Genomic DNA, 22,355 nt, shown 5'->3' with positions numbered 1-22,355 from the left:
ACTGAAGACTTGCAATGATACAAGGCCCTTTTTTCAATCAGTTTTGCACATCTGCCTTTCTCACCGTGTTTACAACCTTTATTGATAGCTGCTCTCCATTCAGGTCTGTCCTTGGAGGTTATGAATGTTTATGCCACATGAATTGAGATTCTGCTTAAGGATGTCTTTGAAGCATTTATGTTGACCACCCTTCCTGGGTTTTGTGAGTCTCAGTTCACCATAGAGGACTTTTGCCAGGAGTCTTTCCTCACCCGTTCTGATAACATGACCTGGCCATCTAGGCTGAGCTTTGATAATCATTACCCAGTTGCTGGTTGTAGCAAAGGGTAGCCATAGCAGAGGCAGGGCCCTAAGGCCCTTGTCTTGGATGTGGAAACAGCCTGGATTGCCTTGATCCATATCTTCATGATAGAACAGGATTTGAAGAATGATGCCCTTCACCCAACTTAGAAGAGCCTGTGCTTTCTGTATGCCTATAGGACATACGAAGTCAGGGCTGCGCTAAGTGCAGAGGAGGCAACACTGACAGTTGTGACAATGCAGCCCTGGTTTTTAGCCTTGTTTATTGTGGAATTGCCATCTCAGGGAAGGGGATATTGAAACTGCTTTCTAGTTACAATGTTGTCAAGGCTTGTGATTTTTATTACAAATCACATGATATTTGGTGTTTTCTTGAAGCCCCAGTTCCTGAAGTTATGTGAATGCATGAGAATCTCTCCTTCTGCTTTGTTTTTAAAGTACATTTCTAGTCCTGGTGTTGCCGAGAATAACTTGAAAACACAACCCAAGTACATCCTAAAGATGCAGAACTTAGGATGCAAATAAAAAGAAACCCAGTCTATATATCTGGAAAAAACCACACATGATTTTAATCCATGGTGATATCTGAGAGCTTGTGGCTGGTTCACTCAGCACCCCATTGGCTTTGCCCCTCTGGGTGTGTGGGTGAGTCTCAGAGCTTTAGGCAGGACAGACTAGTGGAAAATGAAGTTGCACCCATGGGAGTGGAAACTGTGTGAGCCAGTTTGACAGAGCCAGAAGAGTACCAGAAGTCACCTACTACAGGACAGGCCCCACAAAGAAAATAACAGAACGCCACTAGCCATCACCTTCAGCCCCCAACTAAAACCCCTCCAACACATCATCAAGGATCTACAACCTATCCTGAAGGGCGACCCATCACTCTCACAGATCTTGGGAGACAGGCCAGTCCTTGCTTACAGACAGCCCCTCAACCTGAAGCAAATACTCACCAGCAACCACACAACAGAACCACTAACCCAAGAACCTATCCTTGCAACAAAGCCCATTGCCAACTGTGTCCACATATCTATTCAGGGAACACCATCATCGGGCCTAATCACATCAGCCACACTATCAGAGGCTCGTTCACCTACACATCCACCAATGTGATATATGCCATCATGTGCCAGCAATTCCCCTCTGCCATGTACATTGGTCAAACTGGACAGTCTCTACGTAAAAGAATAAATAGACACAAATCAGACGTCAAGAATTATAACATTCAAAAACCAGTCGGAGAACACTTCAATCTTTTCGTCACTCGATTACAGACCTAAACGTTGCAATTCTTCAACAAAAAACACTTCAAGAACAGACTCCAACCAGAGACTGCCGAATTGGAATTAATTTGCAAACTGGATACAATTAACTTAGGCTTGAATAGAGACTGGGAGTGGATGGGTCATTACACAAAGTAAAACTATTTCCCCATGTTTATTCCCCCCCTCCACCCCCCACTGTTCCTCAGAGGTTCTTGTCAACTGTTGGAAATGGCCCACCTTGATTATCACTGTGAAAGGTCCCTCCCTCCCCCCCTGCTGGTAATACCTCACCTTAAGTAATCTCTCTCTTGTTACAGTGTGTATGGTAACACCCACTGTTTCATGTTCTCTATGTATATAAATCTCCCCACTGTATTTTCCACTGAATGCATCCCATGAAGTGAGCTGTAGCTCAGGAAAGCTAATGCTCAGATAAATTGGTTAGTCTCTAAGGTGCCACAAGTACTCCTTTTCCTTTTGCGGATACAGACTAACAGGGCTGCTACTCTGAAACCGGGGTGAGCATCACTATGTTCCTGCCCCGCCCCCATCATACCGGAACTGATTTGAGACCCAAATTGCCTCGGTACTTGCACTTGTGTGCTCCGGCCACCTCCCCGCTCCCTGAGACTAGGGTTCCCCCTGAGGCGGGGGCGACACCGGGAGCAGCAGGAAGGGAGGAGCGGCCGCCGCTCCTTGGGTGTTTGAGCCGATCCGCTCCCGGGACCACAGGGAGGAGAGGCCGCGGGGACCGCGGACCAGACGCCCTCGCCCTGGAGAGGGCGGCGGGAGGAGCAGGCGGGAGCCCTTGCGGCTCGGCCGGACGCTGGCGATGGAGGAAGGTGAGAGGCTTCATGGCGTGTGCCCCCGTATCATCCTCCCCCGGGGCGCTAGGCCGGCCATGGCTGTGGGGCCGGGGGGAGGTGCGTGGGGCTGGGCCTCTGCCAGGCGGGCGTTAGGAGCCGCGGGGCCTGGGCTGGGGCGGGGGGAATTGGTGCCAGTGACAACGGGGGCTGCTCGTGCGCCGCCCCTGCCTGACGCGGCCGTGAAGTTCCCGGAGCGAGTCCGTTCCGCGGCGGGGGGCGCGGCGGCGGCCTGCGCTCGCTGGGGTGAGGGGTTCCGCGGGCCGTTGGAGGGGAGGGGTTGCCCCGGTGATGTGGGTCACAGGTGATTGTGGAAACGGCAGCGGAGCCGGTCGTGTCGCGTTCGATGGCAGGAGCTGGGTGTGATCGGGCGCTCCGGGTTGCTGCTCCGGGCTCGTCTTCGTGTGTTTTGAAACATACGCGTTTAACTAAATATCACAAGGCTTTTAAGTGGCTCCATGAGCCTGCACCCTTGTTTCGTTTTGCACCGATTGGAGGATCTCCTCGTCACCCTGCCTTGTGTGAAGACAAAGCTAAACTTCGCGTTCGTCAAAGTTTGCTGCCTACAGACCACTTGTTGCTTTACTAATTGCTGATCTGGGTAGCTGTCTTCACTCCTGTGTACTCTGCAGTGGCTTACTGATCACAAATCCACCTACTCCATGCTATTTTCCTTTTACTCTAAACCACACTAGATGAAACAATGGTAATGCTTACAATTATTGGATTTCTACACGTTCTGTAAATGGGAAATTTCTATAATTGCAAATACTGACTTTATGGGGAAAAAAACCTGTGGCACTTTTGGAGCCAGAGAACAATGATACCATATCCAGATGTTCTTAAATTGGGATGAGTTTTATGTTAGAAACCTGGGACTATTCTTGTCAGGATGCTGCCATTTTAAAAACAAAATAAATTTACTACTGTAGTTGAAGGATTACTGTACTTGAAAGACTAGAGAGAAAAATATTTTTTTCAATTTATTTTGTGTTTTGAAATCACTCTGTGTATGGTCAGTTTTCCCTTGTTGCTTATGTAGGTATAATCCTTCTTCTCACCCCCAAAAATAAAAGAACCAGAAAAATCTTGTAAAATCACGGAAGTTGGTAGGGAGTTTTAAGCCTTGTGCTGGCTCCTGAAACTACTGTTGAAATCTAGTCAGTTTCATAACATGAGTTAAGTTGACATTGTCCTCTTGTAAGTTATTTTAGTTTCTATGGAAACACTTCATCCTCCCAATCCTGCAACTGGACCTGGATGGGTGAACCCGTAAAATCTATGGCCCTCCAAGTGAACACGAGCGTCCAACACAGAGATCTAATTGCATATAACTTCATAGTTTTTAGGATAAACCAGAAAACCTTGATGATTACTGTCTGCTGGTCGTTGCTGTTGCATGAAAGTATCCAAAAATGCATTGTTTTGGTACCTGGTGCTGAATATCCAGAAGTTTTTATACAGTTGTCAAATCTGTAATCTCAGCATTACACATGTAAAAGGATCAAATTATTCTGAACTATAAATGAATTTAACCCAACATCATTTTATAAACAATTAAAGTGAAGCCTTACTTTCTGCACAGGCATATCAGGAAGTTGAACAGAGGAGGTCTTTCACTAAAAGTTGAAGACAATTGTACTGGGAACTTTGGAACACTATGAAGTGGTCATTTAAGATGAGAAGTTGCTGGAGATGAAGGAACTAGAGCAGGGGTTCTCAAACTGGGGGTCGGGACCTCTCGGGGGTCATGAGGTTATGTGGGGGGTAGTGAGCTGTCAGTCTCCACCCCAAACCCTGCTTTGCCTACAGCATTTATAATGGTGTTAAATATATAAAAAAGTATTTTTAATTTATAAGGGAGGTCGCACTTAGAGGCTTGCTATGTGAAAGGGGTCACCAGTACAAAAGTTTGAGAATCTCTGAACTAGAGGCTGTGTCATAAAATCAAAATCCTGGACATATTTTTAGTTGTCACCTTGCTTGACTTTCATTTCACTTAATTAAAAGGATTTACAGAAGTGGAAACAACATTTCTTTCTTGTTTAAGGGAACTGCAAATCAAACAGAAATAGCATACTTGTATATTTTGTTTATTGATTTTGGTAGCTGTTGAGCAATCCAAAAAACCAATGTCCAGATCATTTTGTGGACTGATCTGTATTTATATCAGAAATGGAAATTTTAAGTTTGGGGATTTTTCTGTGATTACTGATAAATTCAGAGTTTACTGCAAGCATCTGTTATAATTAAAATTTAGATTGTTTGTTTGCCAAAATATATATATATGTAGGCACTAGCTACAGTGGTAGCCTACTTATATTGATTTGGTAATGGCTAGTATGACAGAGTAAGGCATCTAAGCTTTCCTGCTAAAATGCACACAAAATATCATTAAACACTTACATGTAGATTTTACTTCTTCATATTGTATAAACATAAATTATGTGTCTGTTCTAATGCACTGAGTTTTTAACATTACTGTCTAACGTTTTTTAATCTCTTTAGAGCAAGGTGGGAACTAACTCCATCTATATTTATTTAGATTTTTATACCATGCTACCATCATCAAATTTAAGCACGCTAGAGATTTCTTTTGTCAATCATATTCCCAAACCTGCTCCCATTGAAGTAGATGGAAAATTTGCATTGAGTACAAAAAAGACTTGTCAGATTATAGATCTATATATTTTACTGAAAATATATTTTAAAACATTGTGTTTTTAAACCGTATTTCCTAATAGGCCAGACACCAATTTGAACCATCTATTTGTATGTTATATCCTTTTCCTGAACTTTTAGGTCTAATGACTGGAAACTGAAGCTAGACAAACTTAAACTGTAAATAAGTGCAATTTTTTAGCAGTGAAAATAATTAACAGTTGTAAAGGTTTACCATAGGATGTAAAGATTGATGTCTTTAAATTAAGATTGGATGGCTTTTTAGAAGAGATGCTCTAATTGAGCCCCCAGTTACTGGATGAAATTCCAAGGCCTATCTTATGCAATAGGTCAGACTGGACTCATAAAAACGTTCCCTTGTGGTCTTAATATCTATGAATTAGCCTCTTTGCCCTTTAGATTGTAAAATCAGGGTGGGGGCTTAGACTTTATTTTTGGAAAACATTATGGATTCTACGGAAAATAATAATAATGAGAGCAGAAACAGGCCTATAATCTTTCTATGTGCCTTCATTAAATGACTGGCTTTTTTGACTATATGAATTCTTGGTTAAATTAGCATGTATGGGTTTAATCTGAGTAGATTTGGAAGTTAAAAAGGTCATCACTATTCATCTTTATCTTTTAAAATCTTAACTATATAAAAGTAGCAGTAACGGGCAGGTCTTTTAAAAAAGCAATGTGGGCCTGATGCTGATCTAACTTACACTAATGTAAATCACAAGTCAATGAAGTTACACCAGTGTAAAAACAGTGTGAGAACAGAATCATGTCTATATCCATTAATTTAGACAACCCGTTTTCTTCATTATATGCCAAAGTAACTATGAAATAAAATAACAAACTTTCAGTGCGGGATATCACAATCCCCAAAGCAAACTTTAATGAATTCTCGAAAGGATCTCATGATGGATCTCTTGTAAGTTAGTTATATATTCAATATAAAGGTAGAAAGTTGATTTAACACATTTTTGTTTAATGGGACTTTTATTGAATATACTATATATGAGGTTGCGTCAGTAACAATAACTGCTGTGTAGATTTCTTAGAAATGATACTATATATTGCAATAACTTCTGGGACTATCTTAAGGGGCAGAAGACCTGCGACAAAGAAAGAAGCAAAATTGCACAGAAACTGACAAAATGGCTCCAGATGAGAGAAACAAAGAAAACCCAAACCTGGGAAGATCGCCAAAATGTAAGCTGCAGCATTTTCTGTTAACTTCTCATTTTTTATTGTTCTTATTAAACTATGTAAATTGTATGGAATTATGTTTCTAGTACAATAATTATAGAATAATTATTTTGAATGAGATTCTTTGGGTGGTTAAAAACATACACACATGCCCTACAATCTACTTGTGGTGAAACTTTGTATATCATGAAGCAAAAGGATAGTGCTTGATCGTTTCAATTTTTTGCAATGTGCAAATTGCATTTCTTATTATAGAAAATCTCTGCTTAAAGTTGCACTTTTTTGCCTGTTTAAAAACAAAACACTTCATTAAATTTATGTGCGTGTGTATTTGTACACACTTACATCCTTTAATGGAGTCTGGAATTTTCTAGTACAGAGGTAGGCAAACTATAGCCTGCGGGCCACATCTGGCCCACAGGACCGTCCTGCCCAGCCCCTGAGCTCCCAGCTGGGGAGGCAATACCCCCGGCCCCTCCACCGCTGTCCTCCCTCCCTTGCAGCTACTCCACCGCGCAGCTTTCGCCTGCCCACCTCCCAGGCTTTCCAATAAGCCTATCCTGCTGCTCTGAGTGGCATGGTAAGGGTGCGGGGGGAAGGGGAGGTTGGATAAGGGGTGGGAGGTCAGGGGACAGGGGGTGGTTGGATGGGGCAGAGGTTCGGGGGGGGGCGGCAGTCAGAAGACAGGGGGTTGGATAGGGGGTGGGGTCCTGGGGGGTCCTGGGAGGGGGGGACAGGGAATGGGGGGGTTAGATAGGGGGTGGGGTCCTGGGGGGGCAGTTAAGGATGGGGGTCCTGGGAGGGGGCTCTCAGGGGACAAGGAGTGTGTGGGGGGGGTTGGATGGGTTGGGGGGCCTGTCAGGGGCCAGGGAGTAGGGGGGGTTGGATGGGGTGGAGTCCCGGGGGGCAGTTAGGGGTAGGGGGGATCCCCAAAGGGGGAGGTCGGATGGGTCGGGGGTTCTGAAGGGGGCGGGGAGTGGGAGGGGGTGGATAGGGGGCAGGGGCCAGGCTGTTTGGGGAGGCACAGCCTAACCTTCCCTACCCGGCCCTCCATACCGTTTCACAACCCCAATGTAGCCCTCTGGCCAAAAAGTTTGCCCACCACTGTTCTAGTAGCTTATAAATTAGGATGGTTGAATTGATAATTCTGCACCAGGAATAGAAGAACTAAAATAGTTCTAGATTTTTAAGAAATGGAACAACTAAAAGCTTTTGTTGTTTTATGTATGGGCAGTTCAATAAGTTTGTTACAGACCCTCAAACATTTTGAACACAAAATAGAGGGAGCTAGAGTTGAAATGGGTGCTGATTGAATTAAAGAAATCTGTAAATTCCATAGTAGCAATTTTCTTGAGAGCTAATGAATGTTACCTTCTGTTGCCTGTATACATCTATTACTGTGTGTGTAATAAAATCGAAAGTTCAGTCTGGTTTTCTCTAGGATGTATTTCCTTACTAGATTGTTTCAGAAATCATGATCATTAATATGGGGGTAAATTTTCAGCATGATGTGTAGGTATTTATCTATGAAATCCCCATTCAGCATTAGTGAGGAATGAGGGATAAAACTCCCTTTCGAGGAATGCAACTCTGCTATATGGTTTCTTCATGTGTCTTAAAAACGATGAAATATTAGGTTAATTTTAAGGGCCTTAAAAAAACTTGCTGAATTGTAAGTAAACTAGTCATGTGAACTTAAAAAAAAAAAAGAAAGAAAGAAAAGTTGGCACATTAACAAAAGTACTATATTTCTCTGGAGTATTTTTGCTTTTTAATATTCTTTTACAGATGTCTTATTTCAACGTTTTGCAAAGCTTTTCTTTGGCTGTGTCGCAGCTATCACTAGTGGGATGATGTATGCTGTGTACCTCTCAACATACCATGAACGGAAATTCTGGTTTTCCAGCAGGCAGGTAAAAAAGTAGAATAGTTCTGAAATAATGTCGTGTTGTATTTTTAATTCTCCCCATTAATCAGGATGTCAGGTTCAGACTTCTTGTTCCTGCTTTCAAATCCCTAAATCATGTAGCCTTTGCTTACATCTGTGACAAGGTCCTTTGTATCCTTTCTGCCAATAATGCCAGTCTTAATTTCCCTCGTCTCCTCCAACATATGTCTTCATGCCATTTTCTGTCCTGCTCTTTATGGTTCAAACACCCTCAGCTCATTCATATCACTCCTGAAAACTAACTTCTGCAGCAGTGCCTACAGTATGCACTATTAAAAAAAAAAAAAATCCTAAAATGGAGCCACCCACATGTACATATGCCTAAACTGAGTAACCACATAATGGTGTATGTAATGTATGTCTGTCCTTTCTTCATCCCATTCTAGTGGATGCTGTATTCTCGCTCCATTTAGATTGCAAACTCTCTGAGAAGAGACCTGTCTTATCTGCTGCTAGACATTAGAAACTTCTTGGGTTCTAATTCCAGAGCTGACCCCCAGCTCACCCTGTGTCTTGAGCATGTTATTCATGTGTTCCTGTTTTCCCTTATGTAAAATGGAGATAATGCTTTTTTAACAGACATTTTGGATTCATTAGTAGTTAATATTTACAAAGCACTATACTAATGAGAAGAGCTGTTATACCTTGTGTATATATTTTAGTATGTAATCATCTAAACAAGCTTTGCTGGTTTCCATCTTGTTTTCTTGTTTTGACAACATCAATACACTAACTAGGTTTTATACTTCTTGTCTTGTTGAGAAAACACTCTTTATGGCCAAAACAACCTAGAAGTTTTAAGAGGCGAGTTATACCCATATGATGCCTTTTACCTGCGTTATGCTGGCAAAAGGTGCTATACTATAAAAGATCTGCTCTAGATGTAATAGACCTACAAATATTTGGAAACCGTCATGTTGATTTTTAAGCTATCCCTACAAAGCATTGTACTGACAGCCGGTTGCAACCTCTATATTTAGGTTGCTTAAGGCTTTCTACTATAAGATTCTTGTGACCTCTTTTTTGAGATGCTTTAACACGTATGTTGTTTGGAGCAAATCTCTAAAATTTTGCTTGAGGAAAGCCCCTGGGTTAGAGAAATGTCTTTTCTTTATCCTGTGAAATTCTGTTCAGGTTTTGCTGAGATCCAAACTGAAAATCACCATTTCTCTTGTGTCACTTGCATTGCTAAGAAAATTTTTGGCAGCATTTCAAAATAATATCTGAATATGAACATTCTAAAAGTAGGCCCATGTCACCAAAGTAGCAACAGTGGGCACTGCACTGGGAATTCCTGAGAGCTGCGAGTGCAGCTGTAGTGGTGGGAGGACAGAGCCTGGCCGAGCTTAGTCTGACTGATTTACCATGTGGTTTTAGGCAAGTCGCTTTGGTTCTCAGTGTCAGTTTCAGGATCTGTACATTATAGGTAACAATACCATATATGACAGGGGTGCAGTGAAGATTAATGTTTTGAAGATGTGGATTCATATCCATATGCTGTATTACAAAACTAGCCTGTCTGAAAATATGTGGTCTTTTAGAAGAAGGAATTATAGGAGATAAATATATATTTAATTATTTTATTTTCTTCTAGGAACTTGAACGAGAAATTACATTTCAGGGTGACAGTGCCATTTATTACTCATTTTATAAAGAACTGCTAAAGGCTCCTTCCTTTGAAAGAGGTATGACAAACGTTGATTCGAGTCCCTTCTACATAGGTTTTTATACCGTGCTAATCACCAGAATATCTGAGTTCCTTCCAGTAGTACATTAAGCAACATAACAATACATGTGTCATGTATTGTTTGTTTTCTCATCCTCTTCCCAAAGGGAGATGCATGTGCAGTGGAGAGTCTTGCTTTAGTAGTGTTGTTGTCAGAGGAGCGTAGTTGTTGACATTGTTCTTTGTTCTGTAACTTTAAACAATCTCTTTTAGATTAGTTTACATTTATTTATTCACCTTGAAAAGTCCTTTTTCCCCTTTGAGACAGTCAAGCACTCTAGTAGACTAAGAAATTTGGTTTTAGACTCCTATATAGGTATAAGGGTCAGAATCATTAAGAATCTCATGCTGACTGAACACTTCGAGATCTTTGCCACAAAATAAACTCTTATCTACCCTATGGATTCCTTTGAGCCACCTTAGTTCGCTAATGGTGTTAACTGAAATGAATCTTCATCTGACACTGAACTGTATGTATATAAATTCTGATTCCCATTTGTGAAGTAGCTGCCCTGTCTTCTGGAATTTATGCATGCATGTTTGTTAATAAATATACATGCCGTTTTTTTGTTAAAGATGTGGATGGTCTTTAATTTCTCAGTGGTTTTTCCCTTTCTGATTTTCATGTTAACCTCAAAATGTGATTAAGAAAATATACACCAAATTCCATTGTTTGGGAAGGATAAATTGCATCCAGTGATAAGTTTTAAAAAATCGTGCTGTATACTAGGAACTGAATAGACTATTTAAGCTTTAGGCAATGAACTTGGACTTTAAATTTAAAGGGTAGCTCAACGGATGTTTATAAAGGGAAATAACTTAATGCTGACTTCCTCAAAATAATCAGGGTGAGGTTGCATCTAGCACAATCCTTTCTTCTTCCTTTTAAATTAGGTGTGGATGTATCAGTCGGTAGTCTTAATAGTCTGATCTACTGCTATCCTGCTTTTACACCACTATTACTGTCATTCCTACAAGCAGTATAAGGGATTTTAGAAAAAAATCTTTTCTGCCCTCAGGTGTTTATGAGCTGACACACAACAATAAAACTGTATCGCTGAGGACTATAAATGCAGTGCAGCAAATGACATTGTATCCAGAGTTGATTGCCAGTGTTTTATATCAAGCATCTGGTAGCGAAGTATGTGTATCTCTTCTGCTTTGCTTTTATATTTACAATATAATATGGGTATGAAGTTTTGTTTGCTATGTGTGTTGAAAGGATGTGGTCTGAGCATAACACTGGGATCCAGGGTCTCTTGAGCTCTAATCCAGCCTCTGACAGACTCTCTGGGCTTGTCTATGCTAGACTTCTTTACTTAGGGCTTGGCTACACTTGCAAGTTAGAGTGCATTAAAGCAGCCCCAGGTGCCCTAGCTCACTCCCCGTCCACACTGGCAAGGCACGTAGAGTGCTCTGACTGCACGGCTAGAGCGCTCCTGGTACTCCACCTCAGCAAGAAGATTAATGCTTGTTGCGTAGTGGCTGAAACGCCCAGGCGTCAGTGTGAACGAGGTGTTACATTACTGCGCTCTAATCAGCCTCCGGAAACATCCCATAATCCCCTTAAGTCAAGTGGCCACTCTTGTCATTGTTTTGAACTTGCCTAGGAATGCGGATATGCCCTTTGAAAGCTCTGTTTCTGACAGCCGGCTCTGAGACAAAGCAAGCCGTTACTGTGGAATGCTCTGTGTGTGTGTGAGAGACAGAGGCGGGGAGGAGGGGGAGGTCTGCTGCTGTCTGAACTTACAAGACAGCATGCTGACATGCTTTCAGCCCCCCAAAAACCCACTCTCTCCCCCCACATACAGACAACACACTTCCTGTCACACTCCACCCCACCCCCATTTGAAAAGCGTTGCAGTCAATTGCATGCTGGGATAGCTGCCCATAATGCACTGCTCCCAATGCCACTGCAAGTGCCGCAAACATGGCCATGCCAGTGCGCTTGAAGCTGTCAGTGTGGACAGATTGCAGCACTTTCCCTACTGCGCTCTACGAAGGCTGGTTTAACTCAAAGTGCTCTACATCTGCAAGTGTAGCCATGCCCTTAGTGCTGTTTGTTTTTTACTTTTGTTGCCTGTTTCAAAAGTGTGGGGAGTGTTCACGCTAGCCTTTACATATGTTAACCCCTTGAGTTAATTCACAGTCAATTTGTATGTCTACAGAAGTTTATTGTAGACATATTCCATGTGACCTTGGGCAAATCACAATTTAGTAAGTCAGGCTTACTTCACAAAGGGAGGATTAAATAATGTTTTGGAAAGGACTTTGAAATCTAAATCTACCCTACTGATTTAAATTTTTTCTTTAGTGAAAGCTAGAAGGCCCTGCACAGCCTAGCCAGCTTCTATTTTGAGCAGGTCTACACTTGAAAGTTTTATCATCATAACTGTTGGCTGGGGGGTGGGTTTTTTTCCATTCAGTAAAACATCTAATTTGATGCAGCTATACTGGTTTAAAAGTGCCTTATACCAACATAGCTTATATTCGTTCCCAAACTGGAACAAAGTATACTGGTATAAGCATTTTTATACTGATATAACTGCGGCCTGGCCTACAGTACAAATGCTTTGCCAGTATAGCTATACCAGACAAGCCCCCTAGTGTAGACACCGCTTATGCCAGCAGAAGGTGTTTTTCTGTTTGCACAGTAACATCACACCTCCCTGAACGTTTTGTGGACAGAAGCACTCTTCCGTCGACATTGCTGCATCTGCACTGGGGTTTTGCTGGCATAGCTATGTTGGCTAGGGGCTGTGGGTTTTTTTACACCCCTGACCAAAATAGCTATGTTGACAAAACTTTGTAGTGTAGACTTGGCCTCCCTCTATGCTTTTTGGGGGGGGGCATGGAGAGAGGTTAATCAGTATAGGTAAAATGGCAAAATATTTACACTTAGACAAGTCCTTTTTCTCTTTCCACTCCCCTGCTCCTCCCTACTTTGTTCTGCCCAAGCTGCATGACTGTATACTGTCTTCCACTCTCTTGTCTCTTTTTTTCTATATGCTCCCTTGATCTTGGAATCTCATCTGTAACCTCATCTGCCATGCCTTCACTTTATCAAAGTTCCTCCTTTAAACTCCCTCTTTTCAAGAGGCCTATATACTTAAAATCTCACTGCAGTAAGATGTTATCAAACCTGTTCAATGTGAAATCCTCACTATTAATACAAACCCAAAATCATAGCACCAACAAGATGTGTGCTAAACTCTACTGTTAATTCACTCTGTTTTGTACACCTCCTCTCCCCCTGCTCTATCCCAGAGCATTTTATGTTGTATACGTAAAACGTAAGCTCTTATGATAGGGAGCATATCTTATCTGTCTGTAAAGTATCTAGCACCCTGTTAGCAGTATATAGTCATAATTTACAGTTTCAGCTTGCAGTTGCTGCTATGTCTCTTCACTTTTATTTGTAATTTCAGGAGGTTATCGAGCCAGTGTATTTCTACATTGGTATTGTTTTTGGACTGCAGGGAATTTATATGGCTGCATTGTTTGTAACCAGTTGGGTTATGAGTGGGACTTGGTTGGCAGGAATGCTGACCGTAGCATGGTTCATTATTAACAGGTAAGAAAAACGCCTTTTATGTAATTTAGTTTGTCAGTAAGACATTTTAAAAATATTCATAGAGCTGGTCAAAACATTTTGGTTGAAATATTTTTTTTAAATGTTATTTCATTGAAGCTGAAACGTTTTATGGAGATATATCGATTTCAAAGTTTTTCATGGGAAGGTTTTTTGAGGTCCAAGATGGATTCCCTGGTCAAAGAGTAAGAAAGAGCAGATGTTTCAACAAAATTCCATTTAGCAAAAACATTTGAAAGGTTTTCTTTTTGTTCCAGTGCAGAAGGAAAACAAATTTCAAAACCTTGAAAATTGCCATGAAATGGAAATCTCATGCTCTGGCCATCTCTAACTGTTTTGGTTGTGGTTCTCTTGCCTTGAACTTCATGCCAGTGCATTTGTCTTCAAAGCCTCTTGGCTTTCTGAATCTGCTTTCTGTAGCAAAGTAGAATCTCTCTTATCTAGAAGACCCTGTTATCCAAAGTTGTTGTTTAATGGGTCACTTACCTGAAAACTCCCTTCCTGTTATGAACCCCTATAAAAGTATGTTGAAGAGTTTAATCATGTGAACTGGTTCTGAGAATAAACGACTGAGTTTTACTCCTAGCTTTGTCACTGATTTACTGTGCATCTGTGATTTATTATTGGCTCTAAAGCACTTTGAGATTCTTGGAAGGAAAGAGCTATGAAAGTGCAAAGTACTAATGATTTACAGTAGAACCTCGTTTATTCGACTTTCCATTATCCGGCTCTCAGTACCAACCAACCAGCACACACAGGTTCAGAAGCGGGCAATCTCTTCTGTGGCCACTAGATGGCACTCTAGCCACACACTTTCCCATTCTCTGGATTATCCGAATTTTGATTATCCAATCTGGACCCAGTATTAATTAGATTGGATAAACAGGGTCCTGCTGCATTTAAATTGAAACTGTTGAAGAGCACCCTCTTTGAGGGAAGGTATAAAGTCATCACTGTTCAGGCTGTGATCAGCAAATAAAAATGATGTTCATTAGGTGGCTGGCTGAAGTACATGAAGTAGAAAAGGAAATAGTAAAGGTGAATAATCCGTATTTTTTCCATGAGCAAGCAAAATTAAACAACTTTGGAAATTGAAAGCAAAAGTAGAGACAGCACTCTGAACGGACCACTGTGAGGGTATCTGGAGAAGCAAAAATTAGATGGGGGTAACATTTTTTTTCAAAAGTGCCTAAATGATTTAGAAGCCTAAATCCAATTTTCAAAAGTGATTTAGGCATTTTGAAGCATAAATTTCACTGAAAGTCAGTGAGATGTAAGTTCCTAAGTGGGACTTAGGCACTCATATTATTTAGGCATTTTTGAAAATGTTACCCTGTGACTTGAGTTGTGTCTTAGCTGTTCAGTCACTATTAATAAGAAAATCCTAATGTTTTTCTGGTCGTTGTGCTCCATCAATCAGTAATCTCCATTTTGTCAGTAAAAGTCTCAAAAGTAGGCAGACAATCAACTGGTGCTGGATTGCTGTTTGGTAATGTTGCGTGACTCCTGGGACATCAGGCAGATATGTTTTAAACAGTTGAGAAAGTATTTGTCTAAAAAGTATACTGTGTAATAGTTGTAAAGAATTTATTCCCTCTGTTATAAGCCATACTTCATCTTAATGTGAAAGGCAGCTCTTATGGGCCCTGACCTACAACCCTTAGTCATCTGAGCAGTCCTACTGACTACTTGTATACATAAAGTAGTAGAATATTTATAGCTGAATAAAGATTTTAATATCCTCCATTTTGACTATGTTAAACTTATGACTTTTACCAATAGTAAAATAGATTTTTGTTTCTAGTAAACAGTGCAGTGTATTAAAGCACCAGTAACAGAAATGATTTGCTAATAAGATATCTATGATAACCAGAATTGGTTTCCCATAATATTTTTATTCCATAAACAACTTAATAGTTCTTTTTTGTTCTTCTATGCTTTGTTTTAGGACAGATACAACAAGAATCGACTACTCCATTCCTTTAAGGGAAAACTGGGCATTGCCATATTTTGCATGTCAAGTTGCAGCTCTTACAGGCTATTTAAAAAACAACATAAATTCTTCTGCTGAGGTAAAACACAAGTACTTTCTTAACAAAATGCAATTAGTAGTAATGTGCTCCAACGTAGTTACACCATTGTCACCTTATTGTCTTTCTAGGCAGAAAAAGAAGAGAAAAATTAGTTTGATTTTTTTCAAAGCAGCCATCTGGAGTACACTTGGTACTTTAGTTTCACTGGAAAGTGAATGTTTCCCTGTCCTCTAATGTTACCATGGTGGTTGAGGGGAACAGTATGAGAATCAGCCTTACACTAATGCCACCAACTCTTTCACTTCTGAAATTTGTCAAGAGTTGCGTAGGGGTTTTTTTGGTTTTTTGGTTTTTGGTTTTTGGCTGCATAAGGTTATAGAGAATTTGGTTCTTTCCTCACTGTTCAGGGAGTCGGGAATATGGTGGTAAATATCTATTCCTGTCCCTTGTCTAGGTTGGTGATTTCTTCTGACATGTCTCATATGATTTTGACTGCTTCAAATATGACCTCTTCTCTCCACACTGAATAAAGACTAAACTGGGCAAAAGAAGAATTCAGCTACCTAAAAACTAGTTACTTATAATATTAAGACCCCTTACCATGCCCACCCCCACCATCCAGTGCAAAGAAAATGAAGCTCCCTTCTGAGAAAATGATGAACTCTTAGTTTAGTATTTTAATTCTTCAAAGAAATAATTTCCATTTACTAGTGAACTGATTTTTTTTTAATTATCTCACAATTTTTCTTATGGCAGAAATACATGATGATTAAGTTAATGTTCTTTTATGTTTCCCTAGAGGTTTTGCTACCTTTTGGTGAGTGCTTCAACATATACTTTCATGATGATGTGGGAGTGCAGTCACTATCTGCTGTTTGTCCAGGCTGTCTCTCTCGTCCTGCTGGACAGCTTTGCCCTTGTGCAGACAGATAAGGTATTATGACTCTTCAAACTATTGACTGTTTGTTGGAAACTTGAATTAAACAACTACAGTAACTGCAACTTTTGTTTCCACAAACTCCAAAGGGCATAGATTATGTCTGTTTGTGAGTTAGAGCTAAACCTGGAGTCCAGCTAAAGTGCACATAACACTAGTCATAAGAATAAAGTGGCTTTAAGCTTTTACACTCACCTCTTCTGGGGATCAGGGGTTGGCAGGGCCTGGTCTTCTGGCATAGAGCACTTTGAGGCTTAGAAGGACCTGAGGGCTGCTCTAAGACTCAGTAGCTGTAACTCTTTCCCTCCCCCCTCCCCCCACGCCCTTAAAAAGTTGGGGCCTGAACTGTAGCCATGAATTAGTGTACAGCCACATCTGCTTTGCTCTGTCTGTGTCCTCTTTTTCTTTGTGTGTTGGCAGCAGGGAGGGGAGGTGCCTAGGGGCCTGTCTGCTGGCTCTGTTACTGAAAACTCACTTTGCACTGAATGATTCTCCCCTATAGTTGGTTAAGCAGCTTTTATGGCTGAATAATGTATGTAAACAGGAGGTTCAGTAGGGGGTAATATTTAAAGTTTGGAGCTACTCTGAAAAATGACTGACTATAAACAAGGATAATTGTTTATTTAGGTTCTTGTACTGTACCCCTCAACATGGTTATCTGTGTCCTTCCAGATTTCAAAACAAAACAAAAGTAGACAACCTCACCCTCCCCAAATACTGAGTGACTTACATTAACAAATTAGCTTCCTTTCCATTCCCCCACAGTGGGGAATAAGTTATGTACACCAACTCTTACATGCTTTAGTCCCAAACTGATGGGGCCATATGGCTGGTCTATTGAAGAAACCACTATATTTTAAAGTGCACATAGTAAATTCTTTCACTGTATATTTGCATATACATAAAGAATTGTAAGTATCAGAATTGCTGGAGTCTGTTTACCCAAAGGTAAGTAATGGTAAGCAAGTTGCAGTACCTACATGTGAACATTCTAAGTAGTGTGACGTGGTAATGTGATATGCAAGTGAAGTGGAAGAAAAAAAGTATCTCATAAAACATAGCCTTTTAGTCATGCACTTTTACAAATGTGCTAGGGAGTCACTGAGCGATAATCGTGGAACCCCACCAATGCTGCTTTTACATAGCTACCTTTCAGAATAGAACTGTACTTTCTGATATCTCTGGATGGGAGGATGGGTGTTTAGCTAAGGTCTGTCTTCAAGATCAGGTTAGCAGGGCAACACTGTTTACATTTTACACTGTACAAGCAACTTTTGCAATAGACAAGGTGGAACCACTTTTAAAATACTGAATTCTTAGGATTGTGCAGTAAAAAGGTTCACAAGTTTATTTCACTTGTGGTTGTTCCACTGTTTTGTAAACAAGGTATGAACTATGGGTTTTTTGTTTTTCCCAACAGGTGCATGAAGTGTACAAAATCTATCTGTTCTCCCTCTTCCTGGGATATCTCTTACAGTTTGAAAATCCAGCTTTATTAGTATCTCCATTACTAAGCCTTGTAGCAGCTTTAATGCTCTCTAAATGCCTTCAGGTAATTGGGATATCATTTCTAATTTGGTATGTAGTTTTTTTTGTTTACACTGAACTCCAAATAATACACATTTTTAAATATTTATTTTTGCAGATGAATATGAAAAAGGGCACATTTATTTCAAGGATGCTAAAAATAATGTACTTTTACTTGGTATTTACGATAACAGTGACAATGAATTTCTTACTGAAGGTAAGGTTTACCTTTAGAAAGAGACATTTAATTGGTTGATGCCCTATAGGGAGGTATGCAGTTATGTCTTTATAAAAGTAATCTTAGCAAAAAAAACTTTTCAAATGATGCTTATCCTGTGAAGCTGTTGTTGGACTAGGTTAATGGAAAATGGAAGAATTAAATCTTTAGCCACTTTTGTTTTACAGGGGAAATAGACAACTTAGGGCTGTCAATTATTCAGTTAACTCAAGCAAAACAAATTAACTATATTAAAAAAAAGTCTTGATTAATTGCAGTTTTATCTCATTGTTAATAATAGAATACCAATTTAAATTTATAATATTTGTGGATAATTTTCTACATTTCCAAATATATTGATTTCAATTACAACACAGAATACCGAGTGTACAGTGCTCACTTAAAATTATTATTTTTATTACAAATATTTGTACTGTAAAAAATAAACAAAATAAATAGTATTTTTCAGTTCACCTCATACAAGCACTGTAGTGCAATCTCTTTATCATGAAAGTGCAACTTACATATGTGTATACACACACACACACACACACACACACACACTGTATATGTATATAGTTCTTAATTAACAGCACTCAAAAATAAAACAACGTAAAACTTCAGAGCAGTGGTGGGCAATCTGTGGCCCGCGGGCGGTATGCGGCCCGTTTGGGTAATCCACTGGCGGGCCATGAGACAGTTTGTTTACATTGACCACTGCAGGCACGGCCACCCGCAGCTCCCAGTGGCCGCGGTTCGCCGTTTCTGCCCAATGGGAGCTGCAGGTGGCTACGCCTGAAGTGGTCAATGTAAACAAACTGTCTCGTGGCCCACCAGTGGATTACCCTGACGGGCCGCAGGTTCTCCGCCACTGTTTTAGAACCTACAAATCCACTCAGTCCTATTTCTTGTTCAGCCACTCGCTAAGACAAACAAGTTTGTTTACATTTACAGGAGATAATGCTGCCTGCTTTTTATTTACAATGTCATCTGAAGTGAGAACAGGTGTTCGCATTGCACTATTAAGTGAATTGAAAAATACTGTATCTTTTGTTACCTTTTTTTACAATGTAAGTATTTGTAATCAAAAATAATAAAATATAGTGAGCACTGTACATTTTGTATTCTGTGTTGTAATTGAAATCAATATATTTGGGAATGTAGAAAGATATCCCAAGATATTTATAATAAATTTAAATTGGTATTCTATTGTTTAATAGTGTGATTAAAACTGTGACAATAGTGACTATTTTTTAATCTCTCAATTAATTGCGATTATTTTTTTAATCATTTGACAGCAATAATATAATTGTGAACAAAGTGAAAATATGTAGTTGCCTCATGACTCAAGTATTTTTAACACCTTTTGGGTTGAAACTAAAGCCCCGTCTACTGTGGCATGACTAGAAACAGTCTGTGAATCATATTTTAAATTGTTTAATAAATGTGCTTCAAGCACAATGTCTATTATGAGTTGGCTGGCCAGTGTGAATGGGGCAAACATTCAGATTTTAAAACGATGTTCTAGCCTAGGGAAAAGAGCCCACAACCAGGAATAGTGTGAGACATTTTAAGGTAGACATTAATTTTCAGTTTCATCTGGAACTCGGGACGGGAGAATCTTAGTGCCTGTTCTAAGCCAAGGCCTTTTAAAGAAAACTTCCTGCACTCGTTCCCTCCCAAATTCTTCTTGGTTGTATTACTTAAGATAGATTTAAAAAAAAAAAGTCAATACTCACAAGATTTGTGAGAGAACACTCAAACTCCATCCTTTGCTTGCTGCATTAAGCATGGGTCTTATGCTCTTGGAGCCACAGAAAAATTGGCTGATCTTGTAAAATGCATGAGCTGAATTATCCAGCCAGAACAAAGAGAGTTAATAAAAGAGTGTGAATGTTAAGGGATGTAGTTTTATTTGAAGGTCTCTGAAACACCCACCGCTTTTGGCAAAACCAGGGCCCTGTTGACCAGGGGAGTGTCAATTACCATCCTCTTTGGTTTGCTCTGTGCTGGGATTATACCCAGTTTGCAGCTTTCACCCTGCTGGTAGCTGATCTGGTGGAAGCTGGCTGGAAACTCTTCACTCTTCTCTCCATTTGGAGAACCTGAATGAAGTGAAGAGTATACAACCTTCTGGGAAACACTAAACAAAATGTATTTAAGTGAGATTTTACTGTATTATGAATTTCCTGAACTGATGACAGCTTTGTTTTAACTATATTTTGAGGGTGTGTTATTCCCTGCACTGTTTTGTAATCTGAAGGAAAAGAAGGCTATGTTACAGGTGCTACTTGGTTATCTTCACTTACTTGTTTTTCAGACATTTGTTCCTCATAAAGAAAATGAGCATGTGTTGAAGTTCCTTGAAGTAAAATTTGGATTAAACACAACTAAGTAAGTTTGAGCTATTTATTTACAGCTGTCTAAAATACATATAATTTTGAAATTACTTTGAGAAATACAAGCATTTAAATGCAGACGCTCCTAACGTTTTGTAGGAGAACTTAGAAAATAATTTTTTACTTTTTAAAAAAAAAAAAAAAACCTAGAAATTTGGCACATACAGGATGTGCTTGGGGTTTCTGGAATTCTGTAGCACTTCAGAAACTTTTACCCTTTCTGCAGGAAGTGGCACTGGTTTGTTTTTTTTAATATTTAAACTCTGCATACGAGAGCCCTGAAAACATCCTAGTTCTAGCAATATTTCTAATAATAGTGGGAGGCTAAGCTGATGACGGGAAACTATGAAGCTAAATTCATATAGTCTAGAAAAGGGAAGATTCTGGAGAGAGAGAGAGAGCATCAGCAATCAGTATTGTTACCTCAAAAGTATTTTTGTAAGTAAACGGAGGGAATTATTGAAAGTTTTGGAAGATTGTAAGACACGGCGCTGTAACGCTTAAGGTGAGAAGAAAATGTTACTGCTGGATATTAACAATGTGTTCTCAACCATAATAATTGGGCAGCAAATTAGAGTACCAGAGCCAATGACAAAAGCACCATCACTGCAGATATTCTAGAATATCTTAGGTGAGACATAGATAATGATATTGAAATATGCACTTTGTTGGACTGTGAGAGCTCTTAGCACTTGAGGCCAATGTTTAAAAACTCTATACAGGAAGTGCTACCGTCTCCACTGAAGTGCACTTGCCTCTGTACAAAATGACTTTACAGCATTTCAGGACAGGAAGTAAAGAATATAATTACATACAACTGAAATTTCTGGGGGAATTTTAGGAAGGCAGAATGTAATAAGTTTAGCCAAGACGCAGCGATTAACACCCCTATTTTTCCTGAAAGCTCCAGAAAGGGTCTTTAATGGCTACATTTTGTCAGGATTTTGGTTTTATCTCAACTAACAGGTGTGTTAGAGATCTGTATATGCGACTTTTTACAGTGATTGGATTATTTCACTTTTAAGACATGGAGTTACTCCCCTTAAATCAGTAATTGAGACAAACTGGATGAGAGTCCTCCTGGATAATTGTGAATCTTCCCTTTAGAATTATGGGAGCTTGATCTGTACTCTCACAATTTCCTGGCCTCTCTTGAGGTTCTCTCAGAAGGCCTGTTAAAATCTCACAATCCATTGCTTCTGGGAACAGCACTGGAAACTGTGGGATAGGTACCAAGATGACAGTGCAGCTAAATTTGTTTAGAACAAAACTAGAGTGGACGTGGGATTGCGGCACAAGAGATGTTAAAGTGACTCTTCACTAGTGTCCTCTAATGTGGACACAATGCACTGTTCATCCTAAAACTGGTTCTGTCCAGATAGGTTGATTGAAAATAGTTTGATTTTCTAGAGTAGATGCAAAAAGAAGAAAAGAGGGAGGAGAAGGAAGTCCTGCTAAAGATACAGGAGATCAAGACATGGACAAATTCAGTGCATCATTTCCATCACCAGTTTTACATTTCAGTAGAGGATATCGATTTCTAGCAATACATAAATTAAAGACCGTACTTTCTCAGTTCTCTCGTTAAATTATTTTGTGAGAGGAAGGAAAGATTGTCAAGTGATTAAGACACAGGGCTGGAACTTGGGAATCCCATGTTCTTTTCTTG

At 40.0% G+C, this 22,355-nt stretch overlaps 1 protein-coding gene across 4 annotated transcripts in view; it reads left to right on the top strand.

Moving 5' to 3' along the window:
- The first annotated feature begins 2,185 nt into the window (after positions 1-2,185).
- The window catches only part of DPY19L4 (dpy-19 like 4), a 47,019-nt gene continuing 26,849 nt past the window's right edge, over positions 2,186-22,355 (top strand). The window contains exons 1-11 of one of the 4 annotated variants that reach the window (XM_048841223.2): positions 2,186-2,407; positions 6,203-6,310; positions 8,096-8,220; positions 9,850-9,940; positions 11,001-11,122; positions 13,410-13,555; positions 15,522-15,645; positions 16,406-16,540; positions 17,964-18,095; positions 18,189-18,287; positions 20,608-20,681. In XM_048841223.2, coding sequence (XP_048697180.2) covers positions 2,398-2,407; positions 6,203-6,310; positions 8,096-8,220; positions 9,850-9,940; positions 11,001-11,122; positions 13,410-13,555; positions 15,522-15,645; positions 16,406-16,540; positions 17,964-18,095; positions 18,189-18,287; positions 20,608-20,681 — 1,166 coding nt within the window. In that variant the 5' untranslated portion in view covers positions 2,186-2,397. The other 3 variants (XM_075125051.1, XM_048841224.2, XM_048841225.2) reach the window with 3 other exon arrangements.

This window comes from Caretta caretta, chromosome 2 (assembly GCF_965140235.1).
Source record: "Caretta caretta isolate rCarCar2 chromosome 2, rCarCar1.hap1, whole genome shotgun sequence".
Lineage (NCBI taxonomy): Eukaryota > Metazoa > Chordata > Testudines > Cheloniidae > Caretta > Caretta caretta.
This window is presented reverse-complemented; position numbering and strand designations above follow the sequence as displayed.